Genomic DNA, 27,880 nt, shown 5'->3' on the forward strand with positions numbered 1-27,880 from the left:
TTTGTGAGTCAGATTGGCTATTAGAGAAATGCTTACTTAATAAAGTGTCTTTAATCTTTCAGCAACACCTTCCACAAATCCATTTGTAGCTGCCCCTGTTGCCCCAGTGGCACCTTCAACAAATCCATTCCAGACCAATAGCCGAGGAGCAACAGGTTAGGAAAAAATACATTGAGTGTTTGAGAAACTTTCTTTAAAGAATTGCATTGATGCTTTTTTTCCTGTATCTGTGTAATTTGTTTCTTAAAGATTTTCTGTATTATTTGTCCCTAGTCTATTTGACATGTTGTGTGTTTGCTCAGTGTTGAGGTGCAAATCTAGGATTTCAAATGGTAGCCATGAAAAAAATCTGTTTGAGCTCTACCTGTTTGTAGTCTGTGTATCACCAGCTGGATTCCTTCCAAGAATATAACCTTGGCTTTAGAGCATGCTTTATGGCAGGTAGCCCTGAAATCAGGGATCTTGAAAGCCCTTCTTTTTACTTTCTTTCTTTTTTTTCAAAGTGTTGAAAGCTCTCAGAACCAAAGAGCTGGAGCCAGAACCAGTAAAAACAAGGCTCTTGGGATGTTAGCTCCTCACCAGTCCATTTACTCAGTACATTAGTGTCTCTTTTTTAAAGCGTATGTTTAATCATTGCATTAATTTTTCATATTAATTTTCTGTAGAGGAATTTCTTATATTAATTTTATGTAGGGGGATTCTGTAGAATTATAATTCCATGGGCAAAACTTTTTAAGAAGGCAAACTTGTACTTCTTTAAATCTATGAACTTGGATTTAGATGGCTGCTAGATTATGCTGATTTTCTTCCCCAGAGCAGCTGCTAAATTTTGACACTTTTGTCTGTTAGCTGGATTAAAATCTGCTGATGTGTGCATTTTGACATTGAGTTGTGGTTTGCTCAATGATTTAGGTAGGCTGAGTTAAAAACTGATTTGATAAATTTGTGTCATGTGCTGAAATTAATTGTTTTCAGTCCCTTTTGAGATATTATGCAGTTAAACTTGTTCAGATACTTAATGCCCAAAATACCTTTTTTCCCTTCATTTTAATCCCATTCCTAAATGGGCTGTTTTGGATCAGCATTAAGAATTTGTAGCCTCTTTAGTTAAATTTCTTTGAATACAGCACCTCTATCCTTCCACGTTCTATACAGCTGTCCCTGGCTTGCTGAGGTTCCAAGCCTTTAGCAGCATCCTGGTGTTCCATAGGTGACAGAAATTATTTCTATAAGTAATCTTCAGTCCCTTTCAGTGTAAGGTGTAGACTTATGGCTTGTCCTTTTATGTGTTCTTCCTGCATGAACTTTTCTATTTAGTACATGGGAGATCTGTTTTGTAGAGCTTATTTCTGATGGTTTTCTAATACTAATCTATTGCTGGTCATGCTATTGATAAACTGTTTGGTACATATATGTGTATTTATTTCTCTCTCTATATATAACTAAGAAATGACTGTTGAAGAGTATAAATGATTTGACATTGTCTGGTCTCTTTGTGGCTTCCATAAGGCCTCTCGGGAGCAATGCACTCTCACATATTTCCTCAGGCTCATTTTGGTAGGTGGCCACATTTGGTATCAAGTTTCTTGTGGCTAATTGTTCTTGCTTGTAAAAGCTTATTGACAGCTATCTGGTTCTCTGCACGAAGAATTGTGGAAGACTTCTTAAAAATGGAGTGGGTGTGGGTGTTTGGCAACTGGGCAGAGGGACAGAAGAGCATACATAGATATCGTGTCGAGCAACCAAAACAAAACCATTATCAATATCCTCCATGGTCACCATATAGTGCTAATGAGTGACTGTTGAAGTTTTTGCCACCAGTAGTTTGATGCCTTTTGGGATATCCCAAGTCCCCTGCTGATTTTGTTGTGCTTCTGTTTGCTGTTTTAGCCAAGTTTGCTGTCGAGTAGCTGCTCTGCTCACTGTAATTTGAGAAGTGTTAGTACATTAGTTTTGTGTGCACTTGTCAACAGTTTGTCTGTATAATGTCTTGCCCTTGAATACTTTTGGGGTAAATATTTCAACTGATAATTAAGCTATATTCATTAAATTTATTTTATTAGCTTTTTTAAACAGTTGAGCTTGCATAAAATGTAGCTTGTAACATTTCAAAAGAGAAATGCTGTTTAACTAGCATAGAATACCTGGTGTCTCTATTTGTACCAAAAATCTTCCTGTACACTTCTCTTTTCAAGAATAACTCCCAAAAGACTGAATAATGGTTTTGTTACTATACTTTTGCACCTAACGTGCTCCTGTTTATTTGCCAAAGGCATGGGAAAATGCTTATGAGCTGTGTGTTCTTTACTCGAAACGTTCAGCAGAGAATCAGATGAAAAGTTTTGGGCTCTTTTTGTTTTAAGTTCTACCTCAATAGTAAAGAGGGTTTGCAACAGGAACTTTGTGTGCAAATAATGTGCATGGTGAGAATTTCCTTAAAGATATTAAAGATGGGATGAAAATAGGGGATGCATGTATCCCTTTGATTTGGCTGTTTGTTTTTTCTTTATTTATAACCTCCTGTAGTGCAGCTTGAACTAGGAAAATCCTTTCATGCTTTTCTCAGAAGGAGAAAAACAGAGGGGCTTAGGCTGCCTGAACCTGCTTGCTTCTTATGTGTATGGACTTCTACCAGAAAAACTGTGGGGGAAATGTATGATAACACTGAGAACAAAAAATAATTTCCTCTTCAGAAAGTATATCTGAATGTGCTAGATCTACTAAATTTTAAATAATGCCATTCATAAGTGTAAAAGCAAATTGTGCACCCAGTTGGTGATGATCGAAGGGAAGAAATCAGTTCAGTGGCTGTAGAAGTCGGACCAAACTTTTGTCCAGTCACAGAGGGCATTAGAAGACTTAAGATGGCCTTACAGTGATTTTTTTTTTTTTTTTTTTTTAATGAAAAAAGTGATTTCTTACAAATAATTGTGTGTTATTTTTTCCCTACCAGCAGCAACATTTGGTACTGCATCCATGAGCATGCCGGCAGGATTTGGAACTCCTGCCTCCTACAGTCTTCCTACTAGTTATAGTGGCAACTTCCAGCAGCCCACGTTCCCAACCCAGGCAGCTTTCCCTCAACAGACTGCTTTTGCTCAGCAGCCAAATGGTAGGTCTGCATGTTTTAGATAATCTTGTCTAAATCAGAAATATGGAGAAAATTATCTGTGTATAAGTTGGCAATAATGGGTGGATATTTATTTCTACATGAACTTGATAGTAATGTTGATGAAGGGTTCCCACACTGTTTTGGCTCTGTAATTGAGCCTTCTGACTTGGCTGTTTGCAATTAAGTAATGATCAAACTGAAATTTTACCAAAATCTCATACTAAAATGGTGAGTATTCCAAGATGTAAAGGCATTTTAGGCAAGAAGGGCTGTTTTGGGATGTCTGCGACACACTATTACTCTTTCTCTAACTTCATAGAACATAGGCAAGAGAAAATATTTTCTCCCTGAATTTATATGATATCATAATATTGAAAAAAGTGCATGTGTAGAAATTGGAGATCGGTGAGTTATTAACCATTGAAAACAAAGAAAAAGCTCAACCACAGTGACATTCCTGATCATGTTTAAGTAGGATCAGTCCTGCTGATTCTGCAGTTCAAACTTACGCTTAATTTTGGCTGGGAGCTGAAGCAAAGAACTGTTTGAACATTGTTTAGTAGCATTAATTTTTTTTACTTTCCAAGGAGCAGGTTTTGCTACATTTGGGCAAGCAAAGCCTGTAGTAACTCCTTTTGGACAAGTTGCAGCTGTTGGAGTATCTAGTAACCCTTTTATGGTAAGTTGTTGCATGTTAATAACTTCTGTATGTCCAAAGAAGAATAGTCTGTAACACTTGATTTAGAGATACACAAAGATTTGGGGGGTTTCTTGCTTTTAATAAGGGAAGGCAGCATGTGACTTTTCAAACTGCAGCTCACCATTCTGATAATATGCCGTTTGCAAGATTAAAGCAGAGGTACTTTCATGCATGTTCCCACAGTAGTGTAATTCCAGAGAAGCTGCAAAAAGCAGATTGCAATATAAAACAGAAGTATTCCCCAGCAGGTTATTTTTTTTTTAGTATATTCTGCATTTATGATTTACATTATGGGCAAAAACTCTTAAATACTTGCCTTATTTTTCTTTGTTCCTTTTCCCCCAGGCTGGTGCACCAACAGGACAATTTCCAACAGGAAGCTCATCAACCAATCCTTTCTTATAGCCTTATAGACACTTTACCCAAAAGAACTCTTATGTGGTCACATAACATCTCTGCGCCTCTTGCACTGTTGTCTTGTTTCACTGATATTAGCTTTAAACACAAAAGAAGTCTTTAAGAAGTAAAAATAAAAGCCTGCATTGTGTACCTTTAAAAAATTTCAAAAAGAAAAAAAACCACCCGACACAAAAAACAAGAGAACCAACCCCCCACCAGGTAATAACGTGCAAAACAGAGGGCTGTGGTAACATCCTTGAACCTGTGAAGTGGCAGGTAAAAAGTAGCGGTATCATGTGTATTAAAATTGGCTAATAAGTTATTGCAGATACCACACTCATTATGCTGCAGTACTGTACATATTTTTCTTAGAAAATAGCTATTTGTGCATATCAGTATTTGTAACTTTAACACATTGTTATGTGAAAAATGTTACTGGGGAATAGATCAGCCACTTTAAGGTGCTGTTGTATCTCTTGGAATGAATGAGCTGCATCATTTTAACCATTGGTATTGGAAGTCACAAAGTTAAATTGAAGGTTTGTTCATTTCTCAAAATGTTTTCCTTTCCTAAGAGCTCTTCTATTTATACATGCCTAAATCTCTAATGTTAGAGGGATACCTGTCTGCATAATAAAGCTGATCATGTTTTGCTACAGTTTGCAGGTGAAAAAATAAATATTAGAAAAAAAAAAACTGTGTAGCATTATTTCTGTGCAGTAACATTTACTGGATGAAAATGTTCACAGTGTGTCTTGTACACAGATGAGGTGTCCAAAGCAATGTGTTTAAAAGTGAGTTAAGCTTAAAATTTTAACATGTCTCACTTGGATCTGTTTCTTTGTGTCCTTGAGAGGAAGCTTGCTGTTCTAGTTCAGGTGAAGTGACCTGTCCCACAGGAGAGTGTTAGGTGAGGTTTAGATTGTTTGTTTGCACAGAGTATCTGTCATGAAGGACACTGGAAGCACTGTGCAGGGTAGTTATTGGAGATAAGGTTTGCAGCAAAAGACACCTTATTATTGGTAACTAATGACAGGCTCTGAACAAGCCTTAGTTGTGGTCTGAACAGAGTGTGTAACAGCAGGCCAAGGGACCACAGATGTAATAGCCCTCTCTTTATTAAAAACTGATACATATCTAAGAGCTCCTGTGAAATATTAAATTTGTCTTTTTTTTTTTTTTTTTAATTTACAGAAATATTTCCTGCCATATTAGAGTGAAATTTGTAGCAGGAAAAATGTCTGGCTTGTCTTCCTCTGTAACAGTGATAAAGTTCAAGAAAAATATAACAGCATCAAAGTAGTTGGTGTTTTAAACAGAGATAATTTGACTAAAGTTAAAGTGTAATACTGGAACTAAGCAAATAATGTAAGTATTTTGTGAATACATAAACTGCAAGCATAAAGGTTTCTGACCAGCTGGAGAATAAAATTTTAACTTTCAGGATAACAGGAATAAAAAAAGGTGAGATTAACTTTTTAAAAAAAGGAGATGCCAAGTCCATTTGAGATAAACACGAAAATTCTTCAAGGTAAGACATTTCACTTTTAATTGACTCCGTGAATGTCAGATATGTTTTTCTAGGGTATCTGTAAAGTTTGACCTCTGCTTGTAAAAACATTTATGCTAATGCTTTTGACTTCTGTTGCCTGCCTATGGTGAGGTTGTAATTTCTTCTTGTTTGTTTTTGTTTTTTAAACTTTGGAGATACCAAGCAGGAGACAGGCAGCTCATAAAACATGCTGCCTGTAAGTTTTCCATACTTAAATGTCAGTTTTTGTCCTGTTGGCTTATTTAAAATGGGCTTGAAGTCTCTCTGTATCTGATGAAGAATGCTGGACAGTGTGGTGTACAGTTCAGTTCCCAGCATTCTCGAGGGAATTCACAGAACAAATCCCAGCAACTGGAGGTTTGCAGAGTATTAGTGATAGCCTTTTTCTCACCACTGTATTTTAGCACAGTGTAAATAGTTGTTTACTCTTCCCCGTTCACCAACCTTGACTGTTTTGGATAGTAAGAGGTAAATGCAGTAGAGAATGGGGAACTGCAAGGGTTCAGCAGGGCTTGTGGAATACTTAAAAATGCTTAGTGCAGAGCACTGGACCAAATCAAAGAGATGTCTTTTCAAGGAGCTGAAAAGTGTTATGAAAGAGCAATAATTCTGTTCCCTCTTCACTTAGACTGTTGTAAATCAGACTTTGGACAAGGGCTAATGAGATCAGCATCTAGACATTGTTTTAATCCAAATATTACTTCTGAGATACTGAAACTGATTGAAGTATGCAAGGCATGTAGTTTAGAATATGCTGTAGAACTAGTAGAATACCTTGTTTTTCATAATTTGAGTTAACTCCAGACGAAAGGTTTGCAACTTTTAACTGTACACGAGCACACCTCTTTAGTCTGTGTTCACTGATTTTAGGTTTGTCAGATTCCAGATAAATTGAAGATCTTGTATTGTTTTGCATCTTCTGTATATGGAGCATAAACTGACACCATAGGTGTTTTGATTAGGTTTTAAAAATAGCTTTATTTTAAAAATTAATTCTTCACCCCTGATTTTAAATATATTTATTGTGGAAATTTATGCAGTTGTTCCCACGATTGTTCATGCAAATAGCGTCATTGCCTAAAAGCTGTATTTTCGGGCTGTAGCATCAAAGCACTTCACTTGATAACTTTAGGCCCCTTATACAGAAATTAATATGAAGACCTCCTAGAGTAGACTTCAGTCCTAAAATGTCAGCTGTTACAAGTGTAAGAAGATGCAACACTTGCAGGACCAGCCTGAGTTCTGTAAGGCAGACACCATGTCCAGTTGAAAAAGTGTTAAGTTTTCCAAAAGCCTCTGTGCCAAATTTTCTGACGTGTCATTGTCTGGTACAACTGCTTTAGATTCCTTGGGCATGTCTGGTCTTCTGTCAGTAACTAAATTCCTTTATACTGAGATACTCAGAAGGAGGGAAAGTCCCAAGGTTGTTCTGTGAGTTCCTCTGGTGTGAAGTTTAGGCATCTGTATGTCCTTGTGCTCACCGAGTCTTAATAGCAGTTTGTATGTTGGATCACTAAACTTGAATTAGAAGACTGTTTGAGGAATATTTGTATTAAACTCCTGGTGAAGAAAATGGACCAAATGCATCATCCTTTTGACAAAACTCTCTATGCAGTAGGCTCATAAATAGCTTGCTTCAACCTGGACCAGTTTTGCTTGATTGAACCTTATATTTCTCCTGATTTGTTGTCCAGATGATGGAGCCTTCTGCATTGTTGCTTGTAACCGTTGCTTTTGTCTCGGTTGTTAAGGAGCAGTGCTTTCAGCAGCCACGCTTGTATTTCTGCATTTGATGGAAATTATGGTGTACACACTTCTGATCAGGAAAATTCCAGTTATGACTGTGAAGTAGCTTCCATAAATGAGAAACTGGGAAATGGAGGTGAGGAAGGAGAAAAGTTATTATCTAACAGCAAAAATGGTTTTTGACTCTAAGGGGTGTCCCTGCATTGCTGCCTTCCCTTTCCTGTCACCTGTGCCCAGTGACCCCATCTTGAGAGGATTCAGGAAGTCTGGACTGCTTGACTTGACACTAGAAATTCTGTGGTTGTAAAAGGGGGACAGAATGTTCTGTTACATACTTCCCACCTCAGTAAAGGAAGACAGCTGTCCTGCACTTTTCTCTTCTGTGAAAACATGGAAACGAAACTTAAACTCATTCAGTGTCTAAGTTTCACCTAATTTTAGAAATTTAACGGGGAATTGTAATGAGTTAATTTTCAGAATTACAGTAACTTTAAAGGTGTGTCCACTGAAACTATGTAACTTAGAATTGCCCTAGTAAGTGCCTTTATACTGGCTTCCTGTTTCTTGTGAATAGAAAGCTTTTAATTTAAAGAATATGCAGAGCAATAGGTGGTCACCTTTCCTCTCTGTTCTGTGAACATAGAATATTTTCCAGTCATCTCAGTACTGGGAGGCCTAGAGGACAAGCAGGTTGTCGTAGTTCAAGCCAGTTCACTTTAAATTAACCTTTTTCCAGGTGAGTAACTGTCCTGAGCTTGCACATTACCACAGACTAATCTTGGAGTAGAACCTGCTTTTGAAGGAGAGTAGGAGAACTAAGCAGTGAGACTCAGGGACTTACCTGAGTGCTGATATCCAGTCCCAGACCTCTTGAATCTACTACAACAACAGTTAAAATCGTCTGAATCACCAGTGCAACAAAGTTGTTGAAGCCAAACATCAAAGCATAACGCTCCATGCTGAGGTTGACAGCAATCTGAAACCTGACAATGAATGCAGATTCACAAAACTGGAGAGCAAGGATGGGTGGATGCACTTTCCATTTGGTAACAGTTTCATGTGCACAGTGCTCTTTTCAAAGTACAAGGTCACTTCAGTCTTGTCTATTAAGCTTTAACAGCTTCATTTTGACAGAAATTTGTTGTTTTTTCTGGCTTTTTGACTTTTGTGCATCTTTTTTACCCTTGAGTGAATATTTTTGCTAAATGCCTGTGTATGTTGATTGGATCACTTCAAAAATACTCATACATTGGTCATTGAACAGCCAAGTGCAGAAGCAACCTTGTTCTGACTTGGAGTGTACTGTGGTAATAGTTAGGTCATATAATTTTACCCTGTTTTATACAGGCTAGAAGCAATATATGCTGCTGTCATAACCTATCTATATCTATCTAAATTTATATCAGTAAAATTTTGATAAATGTGAAAATTTGATACTGATTTAAATCAGTTAGTTAGACCAGTTGTGTGTTGTACTTACGTTGCTATTGTTATGAGGAGCATATAGCAGGCTTTAAATGCAAGGTAACCAGCATAACATGCCCAGATGTTGTCAGTGAAGTGCATAAGAAGCAGAGAACCAGCATCCAGTGCAGAGAAGATTCCCAAAGCCAGTTCTCCAGAGAGATCCCAGTTTACTTTAACATATCCAACTGCCATGGATGTTGCTGAACCTAAAATTGAAAAGTGGCAATTAAAACTTTGAAACATTGTCATTGAGAGCCATTGCATAATTGTCACTGGATCGTGCTTGGGGCTCTTCAGTCTTGGTCACAGTGGGCTTTAGTAATGGTGTGGATTATATTTCCTGTTAGGGGTGTGGGAGTCTTCCATTAGTTTGGATGTTTTCCTCCTTGCTTAGACCCTTCACTGACTCAAGTGCTCTGGGAAAGTGCCTCATGCCCAAGGCTGGAGGCAGCAGTGCACAATCTACTGTTGTTCCTCCAGTTTTAGACAATTATGAGCAATCACACCAAGCATTTTCTGCCAAAATATGTATAATGAGTTCAGTTACTTCATGTTAAGTTCTTTATGAAAAGAAAATCTGTAGCACCTCATGCTTGCTTTTTATTTTTTTTCTTAAATGGAAGTGTATTTTCAGTTTCTGGTGAAAATTTGTTAATGCCTTATTGGCCACATGTAGGAGAACCCTTACTCGAGTCTATTAGAGTGTAGCAAACCCCATGTTCTCAGGCGGGCTAGCACAAAAACTGGACTTGGTTTGCTGATTGTATGTGCTCTTCATCAGAATTCCAAAAACTGGAGCAAACCAACCCCTTTGGTCCATCCCTACTGTGAGCAGTGGTTGTCAGTGCTGTGAGGGCATTCTGTACTCTGAAATTTTGTCAAATGCCAGTGTAAGTGTAAGAAAGCCTTTGGGAACACTACTCAAAGCAGTAGTCAGAAGTTCTGGAGTAGCTTCAGTAAAATAGATTTTCATGCTGATTGCAGGGAGGAAAAGTAAAGTGACAATTCCCTGTAGAAGTGTGGGATACAGCTCCGGGAATGTACGGGGAGACAGCTGTGTGAGCTCAAAAAGGAGGCTGTAGTGGTGCTGAACAGCTGTGTAAATGAAGTTTAACTTTACCCATATCCTCCTCTCCTGTGGCTAAAGAGAAATGGAATTTGTGTGGACCAGGTAACTAGTGAGAGGCAGAATGGCTGAGGTATGAAGAGAGATGGAGATCACATGGTCCTGCTAAAAGCTGAGTCAGCTAAAGGAAGCTGCTCAGGATGGTGTCTAGGTTTTGACTCTAGGATGGAGAGGCCACACCTCTGGCCAACCTGTTCTTATTTTAAATTACCCTTGGAATAAAAATGTTCTGTGTTAAAGTGGATTAGCTTGGTTTTTGTGCCCCTTGACTCTTGTCCTGTCACTGGGCACCACTGGGAAGAGCCTGGTTCCATCCTCTTTGCTCCTCCCCTTCAAGTCTCTGTGCACATTAATAAGATTCCTTGTTTTCCAAGGGTAAGCATTTACAGTGCTCTCAGCCTTGTCACATCACAGAAATGGTTTCATATTCTAAGTTGGAAGGGACCCACAAGGATCATCAAGTCAAACTCTGAAGTGAATGGCCCATACAAGGGTTGAACACAACCTTTGTTGTGGCAAACTTGCCAATCAGGATACAGATGTAGTCACAGAATATTTGTTAAGGAGTGCTTAGACTGGAATGATTTTTAATCCAGTGTCTAAATAGACAACTTTCACAGTATGTTCTGAGTAATATTTAGAGCAGTGTATCTGCTAATGTGTTCTTTTGATTCTTAAATCAGCCAGCTTAAGGTGTATTTGAGGGAGGAATAGGCAAGATATAATTGCACAGGGTTTTGATATGCTTACATGGGGTTAAATATATGGTATAAACAGAGCTGTAAACTTAAAACTCTTAAAACATTTTGGCAGAATGAGTCTCCTCTAAGAAGGAAAAGCTTATTTAAATATGTTTTTTAAGAGCCCACTGTAAAAGTTTATAGTAAAATTATGCTTTGCACAGTGTTTATCTCTGTTTACTTTACTCCTCATAGGAGATGGAAAGGCACCAAACACATTGCTGAAGAATCCCTCAGCACAGGATGGATTACAAGTACTAACGACAGCTTACCCAAAAAAGTTGCTATAGCTTCGACAGCTCCGTTGTACACTGCAGAGCTGTGGGAGGGGGCTCGCAAGTCCCACAGCACCTGGACATAATTCACCACCTGATTAAAGCCGGCCGTGGCCAGAGCCCACCACAGGGACCAGTAGAGGAGTTTTCGGGAGCCGTAGCAATCCCTCAGGTCCCTGCCCAGCTGCAGCAGCACGCTGAGCATGTGCCCCTGGGGCCTGGCATTGCCGGGCTGGGGCTGGGGGCTCGGGCCCCCGGCAGCAGCCTCGGGGCTCCTTTCCTCCGGGCAGCTCGAGGGCCTGGGGGCAGCAGCCGCAGGCAGCCCTTTATCAGGGCCTGGCAGAGGCTCAGGGGTATCCTTCCTGTGGAAGAACATGCTCCTCTGGGGCATGGGCAGGAAGAATGCGCACAGGAATGCCAGGGACACGGAAGCCAAGGTCATGGCGTTGAGGTAGAAGTAGGAGACGTTTGCCAAGGACACCAGCAGCTGTCCCAGCACGGCGGCCACGGTGGCTGCCACCAGCGTGACACTCCTGCAGTAGCTGGTGACCCTCTGGTAGTGCTGGGTGCTGACCACGCTGTAGATGTAGGCGTAGTAGGCCACCTCGGTGGCTGTGACCATGCCATAGAAGAACTCCACCACCTGCATGGCCACCACTCCGTGTGCAAAGAGCAGCAGGAGCCAGGTGACGATGAGGCTGGTGCCCTGCAGGAGCAGCACGGGCTTGTAGCGCACGTAGTCTGTGAGCAGGAACACTGGGAAAAGGAGAGCGAGGTAGGAGTATGTCCAAACTGGCAGAACCTGGTTGGTAACCTGGAACAGGATAAAAGAGGAAATGTTAAAAGAAACAAACAAAAGAGCCCAAACCCCTAAATGTTTAAAATACCTTTTTGGATGGTTTTTGATGGTGTTACTGCTGAAGCAACATAGTTGTGATGATAGGAAGCATTGAATTATATTTAACTGTGCTGGCTTAAACTGCTTTAAGTTACAAGACTGTGACTTCGCTATGTAAGGACCAAAGAGTGATGCTGTGCTCTACTAAAGAAACAGCATTAAAAATTTATTCCAATAAAGACCTATGAAGAAGGCAGGTACTGCACCTTCTATGTTTTCTTCTGATTTGAAGTGTAAGATGTAAGGAAGTTTTTCAGTAAGTTTAAATTGGATTTCAATACATAGATGCCTTGTGAAAAAATTCTTTCTCTTTTTTCTAAAACTGGTCTGAATTTGGGTTGAAAGGTGTTGTTTGTGGTTGCCACTAAAGTTCAGTCCTTTCCTGGGCAGTTTGGGCACACCTGGAGCAGGTATCCCTCTTTCAGATGCACATCACGAAGTAACCTTTCTCTGTGACTCCACGTTGCCTGTTTTGGAGAGGTCTTGCCTAGTAATTGTGGGGTCTGCTGAGGTATCCGTTCCTGATCTCTTGTTCTCTGCTTAAGCAATTAGACTAGAAAGGAACTATATCAAATGCTGGAGGAATGCTTTTTACTTTTCACTCCAGGTGCTGGAGTGAGTTGTGTGGTGAGCAGCAGGTTCACTGTATCTTTCTTCTTTTGTTTCTCTGAATTTACAATTACCTCACGGCATTAACTCACTGGAGATGAGTTTGGCTGAAAGAGACAATATCTGTACTATACTTGTTTTTGAGTTAAAGAATCTTGCTGAAATCAGAATTAAGGCATTCTATGATGCTGTGTCATTTATATAAGAAATGACGCTTTCCTTTGTGTTTAAAAAATAATAATAAAAAGAGGGGAGAAAAAAAATCTCCCTGACAACCTAAACCACAAATACCTTTTTTCAGCAGAAACCTTGGGTTCACAGTGTGCTGGTAGATTCTGCCTTAACATTTGCTTCTGCACATCAGGAATGACTGTTCTTCATATTAGCTGTATGTGGGTGTAGCAAGCCTGTGTTTTCTAATTATACTGTTAGCTCCATGACTCAGCCACGTGTTAACCCTGTCCCCTTTTGTTGGGAGGTGTACTCCTCAAGCAGCCAGTGCTGAACACAGGAGCATAGCGAGGAAACTTGGAGTGTATGCTTTTGTCAAAACCCAATTTCTCTGAATGTGAACCTAACCTCCACATGTTAACAAATGCATGAAATATAGGGAATGTAGGAAATAAAATTTACAGCTCATAAAGGGAAGACTGCTTAGCTTTCTTAGGTTTTGAAATCGATGCTGTAATCAGTGTAATCAATTCCATGGTAAGTATAAATAAATGTCTCCTCTGGGGTGGAAAGAGGAACTAGCCAACATGATTTTGCCAAAAAATATCAACCACCAAAGGGGTTTTAAAGTCCTAAGAACGTAGGAACTTTAAAGTTTGGACCTCCTGCCAAAGAGATGACTCCTTACTCTCTTCCAGAAGCATCTTAAATATGAGTGTCTAGATAAAATATTCACACTTCATCTTCTCTTCCGTTACTGCTGTAAGGCCTAATGCTTTAAGCATTTTAGTTACTGATTAAGAGAATAGTTACCTACCTCTTCAATTGTTAGGTTTTTGTCTGGCCCTGTTAGATAGGGGGTGAGAAAAGATTCTGATGGCCTCATTGTGGTGAAAAATCCATTTGCACAGATGATCACCGTGGGATAAATCCAGCTGTGGCTTACGGGACCCTTCCAGCAATCCATAGTCTACCTAAACAAAAAAAAAAAAAGTGTCAAAGGAAGAATAGATGTTCTTCACAGTTGGTAAAAATTAATTTTCAAGTTTACTTGTTACTAAACCTGCACTCACTCCCCTGAAGCTGTAACCACCAATGAGGGCGGTGGCATGCAGTGTGACTGGACTTTAGGGGATGGGTGGCAGTGACAGCCAAGGGCTGCCTGCAGAGGTGACTCTGATGTCTGGCTGGTGTGCAGATGTAACCAAACCACTGATCTCAAGCTCTCCTGCACTGATCTGCACACCTGGATCTCCTCTTAGGCAGGGATACCTCTCACAGTTACTCCTGAGGCTGAGACTCTTCTCTGCAGCACATTCTTAGTAAGTGACTAACAGGGTGCTCAGCCTTGAAACCTCGACTAAGTCATATAAAGAACTTATTGCACATACTGCATAATCTTTTAGATGGAAGCAGTTGACCAAATCTGAGACTAGGAGTGGGTCTAAGCTGCACCCAGGATCCTCTCTGAGAGGAGTTTAGAACCCAGACTTAGCTGGAGGGTCCCTCTGACAGTTTTACCTGATCCTGTAGTCTCTGCACTAAGTCAAGCACACCTTGCTGTTGAGTCTTGTTTAACCACTGTCACATTTCCCACTGAACTTTGTTATATTGATAAAGGGCATTGTTGCTTCTGCCTTGTGAGTGGAGCGTGTGGCTCCAGCTGTGTCGTGTACCTCCCCTCCCTGAACCTGCCTGGCATCACAGCTGCAGCTTGTGAACGAGCAACTGGGATCAAGGTGCATCAGCCCTGCTGACCTCTATTGCCTGTCAAAGGTTGTTCATAGTGATGTGCTTAGGGCTGAGTGCTGTGCTGTAGCAGGAGAATAAAGTTCCATTAGTCTCATTTCTGAATAAATGAGTGGGTGAAGTGTGAGATTGAAGCTCATTCTCTTTGCCCAAGGAGGTTTTTTGTGTTGATTTGCAGCCTGAGTACCCAATGACACAATGACTGTGCAAGCATTCTTGATGGCAATAAAAACCATCAGGCACCTCAACCCATTGCAACCTCAGTTTCTTCAAAATGCTTTAACATTCACTGTGTTTCTTGCACTCCAGTCGTTGGAGAGGGTAAAGGAAGATGCAGAAACTATCTGCTCATGGTACCTGACCAGACTTAGAATAGAGAATTATTGACTTAATTTTTGAAAGTGATGACCAAAAGGAAAAGGTTTGTTTCTTCAGTGTAGTTAGCAGCAAATAGACGTCTAAAGAGATTTGGTTTAAGTTTATTTTACTTGTTTTGTATTAAAAAGTCAATTTCACTGGTCCTGAAAGCAAGTGAAACAGTGTTTTCAATCACAAGCAAATGAAAGCAAAGCATTAGCTGATGTTTAATCATGCTGCTACAAGCTGTGTATCTTAAATTCCACTTGAAAAAGTGCCTGCTATCAAAAGTGCTTCTACTTGCACTGAGATAGTATTCATTAAAACTTAGTATAAATGATATATTATAAAGACAATATTTCTGTTAGAAAAAGAAGATATAACCTTGTAACTTGGTTTTTAAAAATTGCCTCTCTCATCTTTCTCTTAAAAATAATTGTAAATAAAATATAATCTTTAGTATCTTCAAATCAAGACCTTATTTGCAATGTGATAAAAATATAAAAATTAAGCCCTGGGCTGATCAGTAACATCTGCATAAATCTTGCATCACCTCCAAATGCACTGAGCAAGTGAGTAGCCAGCACGTTCCCAAATAACTCCAGAAGTGATGAATTACCTGTCAAGGCTCTGGCTGTGGTGTATTTCCTGTGGATTCAGGTGCAGTTCTTCCTAGGATGACTTTTGTCTTGCAGAGAAGTCAGAAACCACCCTTTAGAGCTGGTGGTAGTCAGAAATTTCTGTAACTTTTTTTTCTAAAAAGTTCTTTCTAAACTTGATAAAATGTTATCAGAATTTAAATAATAATAATAATAACAACTTGTCATAGCTATTCTTTCTTGCAGAACTTGTCCATGAAGATTGCAGGGAAAAGTGTTCTTTACGGGTTTTGTTAGCAAACTGAGTTCTATTTTTAAGATAAAACTATAAGACTCAAAGTAGCTAATGATTAATAAAACCTGTTGTGACAAGAAAGTAATGATTGCATTCTTTCTGTTAATAAATACCTTTACAAGCTCTGGTCTCTGATTCATGGAAAGACAGAGCACCAGTTTTACAGTTTGGGCTAACAATGTCCCTTTCCTGTGCATAGCACAGAGGCCTCTGGGCTAGTGGGGTCTGCTCTGGCTGTCCTGGTTTTACTGGGGCTTTGGGAGGTAGGACATCAAATGCTTCCTAGTATTGGTTGGCCAGGAATTACTTCTGCATAGGGGCAGATCTGTCATTTAAGGACAAATTGATGAAATTAAACTGCTAAATCTAGGTTCTAAGCTAAAAAATTAACAGGCTTGCTTCAGAGAAATGCTGCTGCTTTGCTTTCCTTTTCCCCCCTTTTTTTTTTTTTTTTTTTTTTTAGACTGTGCTGCCTGCATCTTCCAAGGCTCATCAGAGGCTGGAGTTCACCCTGAAGCCTGTTGGTAGGACGTGTATTGACCCTGGGAGCAGATGCTGAGGCCCTGGCAGGAGGGGCCCTTTGTGAGCTCAACAGAGCCTGCTCTGGTTCTGCAGGTATGGGAGGTTCCCTCGTGCTCAGGTGTGTGCTGCAGCCAGGTAGGCACGTGCTCAGGGAAGCCAGGCCTGCCTCTGCCCTCCATCCTCTTCCCTGGCCAAGGGCTTCTGAGGCAGGGAGAGAACCTTGGGAAGGGAAAGTGCTGCTGGGCAGGGGCTGAAAGGGGCTGCTGGCTTGTGTTTCTCCAGTAGCCCACACAGTGTTTGGGCAATATCTGCATGCTTTGAATACAAACACACTATTTATTCCTTCCTTGTTTGCTCAAACTGGTCTTTATCAGCTTGCTGGACTGTATCTTCACGGTAGACTTGTGCCCAAACCCACTAATGTTTCAAAGGTAATTAGTGGTGCATTTAGCGGGGGTTGCAGCTATGGGGAGGAATGTGCCTGGCTCTAGAGTTCCATGTTTGCATGGAAACCTTTAATGCACTGGAAGAAAGACAAACAATACTAAAAGCTGCTAGGAGAGGTGGATGTGATGAGAATTTCCTTTTCCCGTGGAACTAGACAGCCTGTGGTTCCAGCCTTCCTTGTAACCTGCCAAGTCTCAACTATTTCCTCTCCAGAGTGTATGTGTGTGCAGGTACAGAAACACACAGGTACATGTGTACACCTTACTCTTTTAGAAACCTCTGATTGCTGGGTGAGTTCTGATTTGCAGCTGAAAACCCAGGATAACAAGGCCTTGTCTTTCTCCTCTTACACCCCTAAGAGCTGCGTTCATCCTCCTCTATTTCCCCCATAATGCTTCCTGCCACCTTCCAGCCTCAGAATCATTATTTTGGAGATTAGAGAGAATAGGAATGGATTCTTTTTTCTTTAAAGTTTTATCTGCTTTCTGAAGATGGTTTTCTCTAAAGCTGCAAGCCAAATACATTGTATCTGCTTGGTTCCTGTGCTCTTCAGTGGCATCCTACAGACAGAGCATTTAGCTCTAGCCAGAACATAAGAATGGAGCTGAAAATATGAATCTTCTAATTAAAACATGAACTCTTGTTAACTTCCAGTGAGGGACTGACGTCTAGTTCTAAACTGAATGCCTCAAAAGAAGACTGCTGCTCACAAGGAAGAATAAAAAAAAATAGTCCTTGCTCTCCTGGATTCTGTCCCTCTTTCTTCAGGCAGGAGCATCATGCCCTCAGTTCTGCAGTAAAAAAATAATTCTTACTGTAGACTAAGTACATCCCCCACTTTTATGACTGCATAGGTTAAACTGTTCTGCTTAGAGCCATTTTACAACAGACAATGACCCCACAATGCACAGTATTAAACAAAAAGCCTAAAAAAATTAGCCAGGTTCATTTTGTCAGATCCTACTATTTCTTCTTGTGACTTGAAACAAATTGCTTCTGTCCTGCCTGCCCTCGCCTCTGGGCACTTTGTCTAGTTGCAGTGTGTGACAGTCGTATGAAAAGCTGATATATCTATACAAATGATAGCTTGTGTCTCTACAGAAAAAATATTATTCTGTAAATGCTAAGTGTTTTTTATTAGTTAGATGTAGATATTGGAAGCTAGAAGCAAACAGCAGTACAGAAATAACTTCAGCATATGGATATAGCTTATATTAAATTAGACATTCACTATGCAAACTGGTTTCTAGTCTCTTTTTTCTTCTCCTGGACTGTCTTTTGGACTAAATTAGCTGTAGGACTTGAAGCTTCTTGACAAACTGAGATGCTGATCCTGTCAAATTCTTGGCCAAGATCAGTGGCACTCAGAAGTACACATGATGCTTACTGTTTGTTTCAGTTATTAATCTTCTTGGATATTTCTGTTAATCTGGAATTTTCCTGTGTGGAATCAGCTTTATTTCTCCACATTGTCCTTCTCTGGTTTTAGTCTGTGCTAGTTAAGCCCCGTCATATTATTTCTTTTTCCTGCTGAAAGAGGAAGACAGTCAGTCGTGAATTTAATTTTACTGGAAGCACAAGCAAAGGAGTGGTGGTTTGCATTTTGCTTGGACTCTGAAGTTATTCCTCTCAGCAGAGGTTGCTGTGAAATCAGCACAGAGTTTGTAGCTCTCAAATGTGGGCCAAGCAACAACTGTGACGTAGCAGTGCTGCAGTGAAGCTCCTGGGATGGGTTGTGCAAGCCCTGCTTTTTGCAGCCTGTGTGGGATGAGACAGGAGGAGCCTGTCCCCCATCTGCCTATACTGGGTATGAAAGAATAGAATGATGCAAACGTGATCTTTTCCTCCTTGGTTCAGAGCAAAGGCTGTGCAAAGGGGAGTCAGACCTTCAACCACTGCATCAGCAAATGTGACAGAAGCAGCTTTGGCAGCACCACATTCAGGAGCTACAATGAACAAGGCAGGGTGAACTCTGCTCTCTGCCATTGTGCATGGGGAGATGCAAATGTGATTCTGTGTATAAATTACTGCCCTTAAGATCTTTATACGCATGAAAATAAGAATCTAAAGCAACTTATCTTTTATTTTTGGCACAGTGCCATTCTGGAGAGCTCTCTGCTGGCATATGTTGTGCTGAAGTGCTGGAATGATTCAGAGTAGCTTTTCAGGGCTGAGTTGAACGTTCTTCTTGCACTGCTCTTCCCTGCATGCTGCTCTTCATCCCTGCTGAGAGCCCTTCTCCCAAGAGAAGCCCTTCTCCAGCCTGCCTGCCTCCTACAGCCGTGTCATGTAGCTTGTGACAATCTGCTCTCTTGACTCATGCTCAGCCTGGTTCAGCTGCTCTGTGCAAGATCTCACTATTTTCCTTTGGCATTTGCATGAGACCAGCACACAAATGCTTCTGATCATGAAAATCCCATGTATGACTGTGAAGTAGCTGCCATAAATTAAAAACTGTGAGAGGAGGAGAAAAAGGCAGAACAATTAATGAAAAACACATTAGAGGAATGCTGCCTCTTCTGAAGATGACAGTCACAGATTTTCTTTACTTGTGTTCTGGCAGTTTCTCTAAGCTTGGGTTTTTGCTTTGTGATTAAGCAAAATCTCAGCTTTTCAAGTTTACAGCAAATACTTGTGAAATGAAGAACTGCCCCTTCCATTCCTTATGTCTTTGAATAAACGTCAGAGGGGAGAGGGATAAAAACATGATTATTTTTTCTATTAGTGCAAAATGTAGAAGTAGTTTCGTTACCCACATGGTCATGAATAATCTGTGTGAAGAGCCTGAGTTCGTCCTTGTTTTGCTTTTGCAGTTTTCAATAACTGTCAACGGCTTCAGTAAATACACTGTGATTTCACTGTGATTTTATATCAGTATTTCCAACAACAATGGCAAGACTATTTATGAAGTCTTACATATTCCTGTCTTTAATTTTAAAGATTTAATGTTTGATTCAATCTTTACTCTTTCAAAGTCGCTTTTGCCTTCTCTGTGCAGAGTGTGAATAGCTTTAGTCTTCTTCAGACCCGTTCGAGTAGAAAGCTGCCCCAGCTGAGAGCCCATTTGAGAAAATGCAGAAGTCAGTAGGTTTCGATTGACTGAAGTTAGGGACACAGCTGTGAGATAGGATATCCCATCCCAAATAAAGTACCCAAGCTATGGGCAGAAGACTCTATTGTACATGTTGAGAAACAGACCAACAGTTTGCTCCTGAGCTGGAATTAGAAGTTACTTGAGCTGAAATAACTTAAATAATCCAAGCTGTGCCTCATAGTCCTGAACTCCCATTCTGTATCTGACAAAACCAGTCTGAGCTTTTGGGAAGAGAGCATGTCGTTCAGTGTCCTATTAACTACTAAAACTGGTCAGATAGCAGAGCTTGGTTTGTTATGTTCTGGTGTATCTCCCTTTAAAAAGTCACAGAGCAGCATCTGTAATCCTAAATGCATTAAAAAGCAAAAGGGAAGAATGACAACAAATGATGAATGATGATGAAGAATGACAAGGGAAGAACAAGATGTCTGGATTTATATAGAGGAAGGGTAATTAAGTTATGTCCTTTGGCATAGGAATTTTGAAGATGGCTTGGCTGAGCAGTAAATAGGAAGTAAGGTAACTGCACTTACTTGAGTCACTATGTCCAGTCCCAGGCCTCTTGAATCTACAACAATTATTGTGAGAATGGTCTGAATCAGCAGGGCAATGAAGTTGTTGAATCCAAACATCAGGGCATAGCGTTCCATGCTCAGATTGACAGCGATCTGGAACCTAACAGGAAGCTGGCAGGTCAGTCACTTCCCACTGGGAAAGCTATTGCTGTCTATCAGTCAATGAAGAGAAAATGATTCATGGAGATGGTGCATCAAGGGCAGAGGAAATGGTGCTTCATTTGTTTATTTGCTTCCTTGCTTTCTCTAAAAAAATCAAAACATCTGGAGTACCATAGTGTATTTCAATGCTTTTTGAACTGCAAGGGCTACTTTTCTAACCCCTAAGAATGTCAATTCTCTGTACCCTTCCCCTTTGTTCCTTCTCTGCCTGCACAGACTGTGCCAGACAGGCTGTAAAGAGTCCATGACTGGAAGCTTTCAGAGACCTGGCCAGGCAAAGCTGTGACTTGCTCTGGCACTGGAAGCAGTTCTGCCCTGCCTGGGAGGTCACTGTGGGTATCTTCTAATCAAGGTTTCTGTGGTGACGAGTCACGTTTTGCTTTGTGATTTGACAGTGGAGGTAACATGCTGTTTATTTCTGTCAAGAGCCTGTAGATTTTTACTTACAATATCTCTTTTGAAAATAATCAGAACATCTTTCCTTGCAATATATACCTGCAAACTTTTTATACAAACAAAAGGGTGTTATTCCTTCAGGACTCATTTTCAATTATTTTAGCTTGGGAGTTTTTTGCGAGATTTTACTTTGTTGGGGATTTTTTAGAATACATTGAAATAGTCCAGGTGTAATTCAATATAAAGTAGTAACAATCAACCAAAATGACAATTAAGAGCTCACTTGACTTCCTTCAAGATGGGCATAACCTTATCATGCATTATAAATTTAGCAATTTTTTAAAATGGTATCTGATTAATTTTGGAGTTTGACACAAATTGCAGCCAATATTTTTGTTAATGAAATAGTGCCGTATGTCTAAAGACATTCCAAGCAAGAAAATGACTGGAGCAAAAACATTTTATATTTATTACACAGGATAAAATATTTGTTATTAATATTATTTATACCTTTCTATTTCTGACAACAGAATAGCTTGGCCTCTTATGAGATCTCATTTTTTATATGTCTGATGTTCCCTTTTATTTCTTTTCTACATCTTAATATCATTAATGATTCTATGTATAAAATTATGTTGGGGAACACTCTGTGTGGAGTCTTTTCCTGCATTCATGCAGTTCATGGCATGCTGAAAGGTTTAGCAGTAGGGGGTCTAAGCATATGGTGATCCTAAAGGATGGCTGTCAAGGTATGCTTGTCCCTGTTGTGCAGTTTTCATCTTTCATGCCAGAAAGGAGGAAGATGGCTTCTACATTTTGCTGTTACCATTGCCTTTAGTAATAACATTACCTTGTACCTTGTTTAATTTCTGCTTGAATGTTTGATGCTGTTTTGACAATTTTTCTTTCCTGGTTGTTTGGAAGAATGAAAGCAACATAACCAGACATTTAAGTGTCCTTGTCCTTACCTAAACAGTTATGTTTAGCATTAGGTCAGCTACCGCTGAGGAAAGGGATGCAAAAAGCAAACTCAAAGCAGAGTCGGTATCCTGTGCATGATGGCAGCATTGTGATGTTTGGTACTTACGTTGCAATTGTCAGAAGGAGCACATAGCATGCCTTGAAAATGAGATATCCAGCATAACATGCCCAGATGTTGGTAGAGAAGTGCATGAGAAACAGACAACCGGCATCTATTGCAGAGAAGATCCCTAAAGCCAGTTCTCCAAAATGGTCCCAGTTAATCTTCATATATTGTACTAGGAAAGATGTTACTGAGCCTAGAAAAAGAGAAAAAATATGAGTAAATTTTGTATCTGTTCCATAGCCTGTATGACCAAGCCTTACCATGTTCACATGCTGAAAGGCAATGCTGAATAATGAAGCAGAGAAGTCTGAATTTTGAAAGCATTTCTGATGACTTCTGCAGCTGTGCAGTCATCTAAAGACAATTGCATATATCAAGTCTCTACCATTCCGTTCTTAGTGTTTAATTCCACTTCACAGGATAAACTGTAATGTAGAAGGATTATTTAGGTGTCTGTACACATCTTGTGTCTCTGGAGAGAGAATTAGGAACATGGTTTGGAGTTCAAGAAAGAAATTCTTTTCACCTTCTCCTAGCTCACTGCACAGCTAGGCTACTAAGCCTTCTATTGTAACAGTTTAGCTCTGTGCACTTCATAGAGGGGGTAAATTGTAAAAAATTAATTTCAGGGCATCCAAGGAACGAGAAAGGATAGGTTTGCTTTTAGTGGGCCTCCTAAATGATGCATCTCTTGCAAAGATAAGACACCTGCCTATCTTAGGGGTCCCAGACAATTAAAAAACTTCTATACTTATACACTGAGAAACAAGCAAGTCCACCAGGGAGAAAAATTCATCAAGGAGTAGATGGGAGGGCTTCTAGTTCATTATTCACTTGGTCTATTTAGTTGTGTACTGCAAGAGTAGTATCTGTTTTTCCTTAATGACTGTAAGGTTGACTTGAATGACCGGTGTGGTGCAGATGTGTTTATTTTTCCTGGTAGGACACGCCCCCATGTCTTGTGCAAGTTCTTTGCAACAGCACAATGTGAGGCAAGCAGGGTGGTATCCTCTGATGTTACCTTTTGATAACCTCGCTTTGTTTGTGTGGTAATGAGCATCTGCTCGTGGTACCAAAGTGGAATGGTTCACATCAGTATCGTAAGGATTCATAGGGTCCTTTTTTCCATGAAAATCTTTGTATCTTGCAATGACTAAAATTTTTCTTTTTGTCTGGTTGCACAAGGGTATTTCACTAGAAAAGTATCTTAATAGGAAGATTATGTTCTTTTTGTGTAAAATTTTATGGAAAACTTCTCTCGTCTGTGTAAGGTGATAGCATTGTATGGGAACAGTGCAATACTTGTTCTGGGAAAAAAAAAACACCCAATAGCCTCATACAGAGAAACGGGGTGCTTCTGAATGGATTTACCAGCTAGATGCAATGTCTGTGTGACTTGCAGTCTTTCTGCATACTGGTAAGATACAGTTATTTGTCTAGTACTAAAGAAAAACCAACAGAACTCACATTTGAACTGCTGTACATCAAAGACTTAGGTCTGGACTGCACAGGGTGTGCACTGGCTCCCTGGAGCGCCTGCAATGGAATGGCACTTTGAAAGTTTACTAAAGTGAAACTTCAGAGGCTGCCATTGTGATCAATGTTTAAACATTGACTTACTCAGAAACATCGCTATAGCTTCGACAGCTCCGTTGTACACTGCAGAGCTGTGGGAGGGGGCTCGCAAGTCCCACAGCACCTGGACATAATTCACCACCTGGTTAAAGCCGGCCGTGGCCAGAGCCCACCACAGGGACCAGTAGAGGAGTTTTCGGGAGCCGTAGCAATCCCTCAGGTCCCTGCCCAGCTGCAGCAGCACGCTGAGCATGTGCCCCTGGGGCCTGGCATTGCCGGGCTGGGGCTGGGGGCTCGGGGCCCCGGCAGCAGCCTCGGGGCTCCTTTCCTCCGGGCAGCTCGAGGGCCTGGGGGCAGCAGCCGCAGGCAGCCCTTTATCAGGGCCTGGCAGAGGCTCAGGGGTATCCTTCCTGTGGAAGAACATGCTCCTCTGGGGCATGGGCAGGAAGAATGCGCACAGGAATGCCAGGGACACGGAAGCCAAGGTCATGGCGTTGAGGTAGAAGTAGGAGACGTTTGCCAAGGACACCAGCAGCTGTCCCAGCACGGCGGCCACGGTGGCTGCCACCAGCGTGACACTCCTGCAGTAGCTGGTGACCCTCTGGTAGTGCTGGGTGCTGACCACGCTGTAGATGTAGGCGTAGTAGGCCACCTCGGTGGCTGTGACCATGCCATAGAAGAACTCCACCACCTGCATGGCCACCACTCCGTGTGCAAAGAGCAGCAGGAGCCAGGTGACGATGAGGCTGGTGCCCTGCAGGAGCAGCACGGGCTTGTAGCGCACGTAGTCTGTGAGCAGGAACACTGGGAAAAGGAGAGCGAGGTAGGAGTATGTCCAAACTGGCAGAACCTGGTTGGTAACCTGGAACAGAAGAGGAAATGTCAGTGTTTTTATTGTTGAGGAAAGGAAGTTCATGTATTTTAAATGGTGTTGTAGAGGCAAGTCTTTTTTCTGAAGGAATTCATAAAATATATAACCACATTGAATCGGCGTGGGACTGTTGGGCAGGCAAATGGATCTTAGATCCATTAAACGGATCTTTTATTTATGCAGTCTGCTGCAAATTGCAACCTGCCAGAACTGGTTAAAGTTGTGCTTTTTTTTTCTTTTAATCTTTAAAAAAAAACTTTAAACAGTGTTTTCCCTTTCTATTTTCACTACTTCAATTAAAATAAATCGTATAATAAAATTATACCTCATCTATGGTCAGGTTTTTATCTGGTCCTGTTAGATAGGGTGTTAAGAAAGGTTCTGATGGTTTCATCATGTAGAAGAATCCATAGAGGCAGAGGATCAGGGTGGGAAAAGCCCAGGTGTTGGTTTTCTCTTGCTTCCAGCAGCCCATGGCCTCTGAGCAAAACTGAGGAGAAAATTTGTTAGAATAATGATACCGCCCATGCAAGTGCAAAGAGATTTTGCAATTAATTTTTATTTGGTTGTTTCTAATGCCAAAGAGTGCTCTTTAGAGGCTGACAGTTCAAAATCATTTTTATTTATAATGTTAAAGTGAACAGCTATTCCTTACATTTGTCTGCTCCTCTTTTTGTAGAAAGTGCATAAAAAATGAATTGGAAGATCCTTAACTGGGAGACAAATGTCCCTGTCATTCCATCTGCACTGACCAAGATAAACACAGGAAAAGTCTTTCTAGATAGAAGTGGCTGAAGACAGCTGAGCACTGGGATTTCTCTCAACGCTGTTACTGATCACAGCCAAGCACCTGGTTGAATGACAGGGATAACTATGGAGCCTAGCAGATGGGAGCTGCTAGTAAATACAGAAAAGATGTCAAGCTTGACTCCCATCTGGAATTATCTGCATAAGAAGTCCATTTTGGATAAAGACATCATATTTTCCATTTATAAAAGTGGCCACAGAAGGTTAACAGTCCATGCTCAAATGAAATGAACCAGATATTTTTGTTCTTGTCACTAGGTAAAGTGATGGAATAAATTAAGATTTTCAACTCTGTGGGCCAGAGCCCAAACAGAAGCCAAAATGGGTGTAATGGGGGCATGTAAAGGAAATAGACAGTAAGTTAATACCCATATTCATGTTAGTATAGGCAAGGTCAAGAGTATTAATGTGTGCAGTTTATCTTTTGGAGCCCTTTGGAGTTTGCATATTAGCAGATGGGATTTCTATTACTCTGCTTTTAACTTTTATCTACTTCCCTCCTGATAACTTTTTTTTTAGGGAAAAAATGAATCTTACAAAAATTTTAAAAATGAAGTAGTACTTTTTCACAAACTTTTTTGTAAAGTCCGTTCAGCCCAAACCAGTCATGTCCTGATGAGTACATCACTCCAGGTGGGATGGGCAGAGGATCCTTTTTTATAGGATATGATATGTTTACAGCAGTAGGCATTATGAATCTTCTTTTGTAACTTCATGACAGCACATTTTACTGACAGCCTGGGCTAAAAGCATGGGCATGACAGTATTTCCAGCAGAAACGAACCCAGCTCTGTGTCAGCTCTGCAGTGTGAACCACTAGATGGCAAGGTGACCCCAGCAAGACAAAACGAGCTCGGCAGGATTGTGAGACACTGAGTGCTGCAGGAAGGAAGCATTTCTGCCCCTCCTTCCTCCCCAGCTGTTGTAACATCAGTCTGCTGCAAACGTGGCTTTGGCAGGACCAGTTTGGGCCCTGCCCAGGATCGTGCTCACTGAGTCATCATAGTATCCCCTGGCTCTCACGTGGTAATCATTAAAGCCATACAGCACCCCAGTGCCATGGGAATGCTTTGAGTGATTCTGAGAAAGGCATTGGGAAGAGTGGGGTGGAGAGCATCTTTAGCACTGTAATGAGAAACATTTGTACAAGTCAGCTTTGGGACTTAGCCAGGGCATGTATTTCCCTTCCCAGCCTAGATTCTCTGCTCTGCTCTGTTTCAGTCTTACGCTGTTTGCCCACACCCCAGCAGGCTGTGTCACACAAGGGCAGCAAGTCTCATGTAGCCTGTCAAAATGTCCCATACCTTGCGAGGTGAGTGGGGCAAGCTGCTGCCTCTGCAGGGCTCACAGGGGGCTTGTGCTGCCCGTCGGATGCTGCCCATGGCGGCAGGGCTTTGCCAGCCTGCGCAGGAATTCATGGTTTCAGCTGTACACAGAACTTCAGGTGTGCCCTGGCTCATTGCATCCCTACAGTGCCAGCACATGCACTGTTTAGGGTTTTGGGCTAGACCTGCACCTCTAATCTGCTCTTTTACTCTTTGAGGTGCCAGTTAGGCTGGTAGGGAAAGTCAGGTGACAAGTTTCCCACATGATATAAGGAGCTGTGCAGAAAAAACCCCGTGGTGCTGAGCTGGGAAGGGCAGTGGGCTGAGGGCTCTCAGGAGTAGCCCACTCTGCCTTTGGGGAGTGGGAGATGGTGTCACTTCACCTACCCTGGGGTTTGTGCTCCACTCTCACCCCAGCCCTTGGCCAGCAGTGAACCCCTTCCAGCTCTGCAGCTGCTGTACGACCCCTCTTTTCTGTATTCAGAACCACAAACCTCTGACAACCAGAGCTCTCTCTTGGTGCTTGAGGGGGAAGGATCCAATTTGTTCCCGATTCACTCATCCCATGTGGTCAATTTGTCTTTTATAAATCTAGGTTTTTGTTCACCTTTGAAGAGATTTTAGGATGCCTTGGTGGTGTTCTGCAACAAAACAATCCTCTGTTTCTTTTTTCCTTCAGCAATTCTTGGTGTCTTCTACACACAGCCTAACACAGCCCCCCAGCTCCCCATTGGATTGTTCTCTTCTTTTCCCCCCACTTTCCCTTGTCATTGAAGGATTTCATATTTCTAAAGTTCGTATATAATCATACCTTCTGTGCAGGAGCTCTTCCTTTCTTACTTCCAAGGGAAAAGCCTCCTTTTAGTGTTCCCAATCTTACTTCTGGTTGTCCTGTGTGTATTGCAACTACTGGAATCTAGGTTTTGTGCTTTTGCTGCTCTTCTGGTACTACAGCTTGCTCTGACACCTCCTTTGGAATGGCTGGAAAGCCAGCCTCCAGCTGGCTTGCTTTCAGCACCCTTAAAGGAACAGCCCGACAATCCTGGCTTGTCTTTGCCCCAAGGCAGCAATGAATCAAGACCCAAACCGCAGTTTAGTGCCTGACTGGCACAAAATCAATAGAGGTAGCTCTGTACCCAAAGAATATTGGGTCAATTTGACAGGATATGTGGCTTGGGAGCAATCTGTGCCTCAAACTGGCCTATATTAAAGAGGGAGCAGTAG

The 27,880-nt window shown here is 41.2% G+C and overlaps 3 protein-coding genes across 18 annotated transcripts in view; 1 reads left to right on the top strand and 2 right to left on the bottom strand.

The window, feature by feature from the left end:
• AGFG1 (ArfGAP with FG repeats 1) overlaps positions 1–4,869 on the top strand; it is a 35,918-nt gene extending 31,049 nt beyond the window's left edge. For 7 of the 14 annotated variants that reach the window (XM_088170735.1, XM_088170739.1, XM_088170729.1 and 4 more), the window contains 5 exons: positions 63–155; positions 1,510–1,557; positions 2,954–3,112; positions 3,700–3,791; positions 4,158–4,869. In XM_088170735.1, coding sequence (XP_088026861.1) covers positions 63–155; positions 1,510–1,557; positions 2,954–3,112; positions 3,700–3,791; positions 4,158–4,217 — 452 coding nt within the window. In that variant the 3' untranslated portion in view covers positions 4,218–4,869. The remainder of the gene's footprint in view (positions 1–62; positions 156–1,509; positions 1,558–2,953; positions 3,113–3,699; positions 3,792–4,157) is intronic. The other 7 variants (XM_014877875.2, XM_088170740.1, XM_088170731.1 and 4 more) reach the window with 2 other exon arrangements.
• Positions 4,870–6,721: 1,852 nt separating this feature from the next.
• LOC106854154 (thiamine transporter 2-like) lies at positions 6,722–18,292 on the bottom strand. Of its 3 annotated transcripts, none has more exons than XM_088170743.1 (7): positions 18,152–18,292; positions 15,521–15,589; positions 13,613–13,769; positions 11,115–11,931; positions 8,990–9,182; positions 8,351–8,492; positions 6,722–7,632 (listed from the first exon to the last, which is right to left on the bottom strand). In XM_088170743.1, the coding sequence occupies exons 3-7, from the start codon at positions 13,760–13,762 to the stop codon at positions 7,510–7,512; spliced, it is 1,425 nt and encodes a 474-aa protein (XP_088026869.1). In that variant the 5' UTR covers positions 13,763–13,769; positions 15,521–15,589; positions 18,152–18,292; the 3' UTR covers positions 6,722–7,509. The 3 variants fall into 3 exon arrangements, with proteins under 3 accessions (XP_088026869.1, XP_088026868.1, XP_014733365.2); XM_088170742.1 differs by having other exon boundaries at positions 15,521–15,621; XM_014877879.2 differs by lacking the exon at positions 15,521–15,589 and having other exon boundaries at positions 18,152–18,291.
• On the bottom strand, positions 17,882–27,603 carry LOC106854153 (thiamine transporter 2-like). Its single transcript, XM_014877878.2, has 6 exons — positions 27,468–27,603; positions 24,850–25,014; positions 23,699–24,515; positions 22,079–22,271; positions 20,392–20,533; positions 17,882–19,218 (listed from the first exon to the last, which is right to left on the bottom strand). Exons 2-6 carry the CDS (start codon positions 24,997–24,999, stop codon positions 19,039–19,041), a joined length of 1,482 nt encoding a protein of 493 aa, XP_014733364.2. The 5' UTR covers positions 25,000–25,014; positions 27,468–27,603; the 3' UTR covers positions 17,882–19,038.
• Between the last annotated feature and the right edge of the window lie 277 nt (positions 27,604–27,880).

Source organism: Sturnus vulgaris, chromosome 10 (assembly GCF_052056855.1).
Source record: "Sturnus vulgaris isolate bStuVul1 chromosome 10, bStuVul1.hap1, whole genome shotgun sequence".
Classification (NCBI taxonomy): Eukaryota; Metazoa; Chordata; class Aves; order Passeriformes; family Sturnidae; genus Sturnus; species Sturnus vulgaris.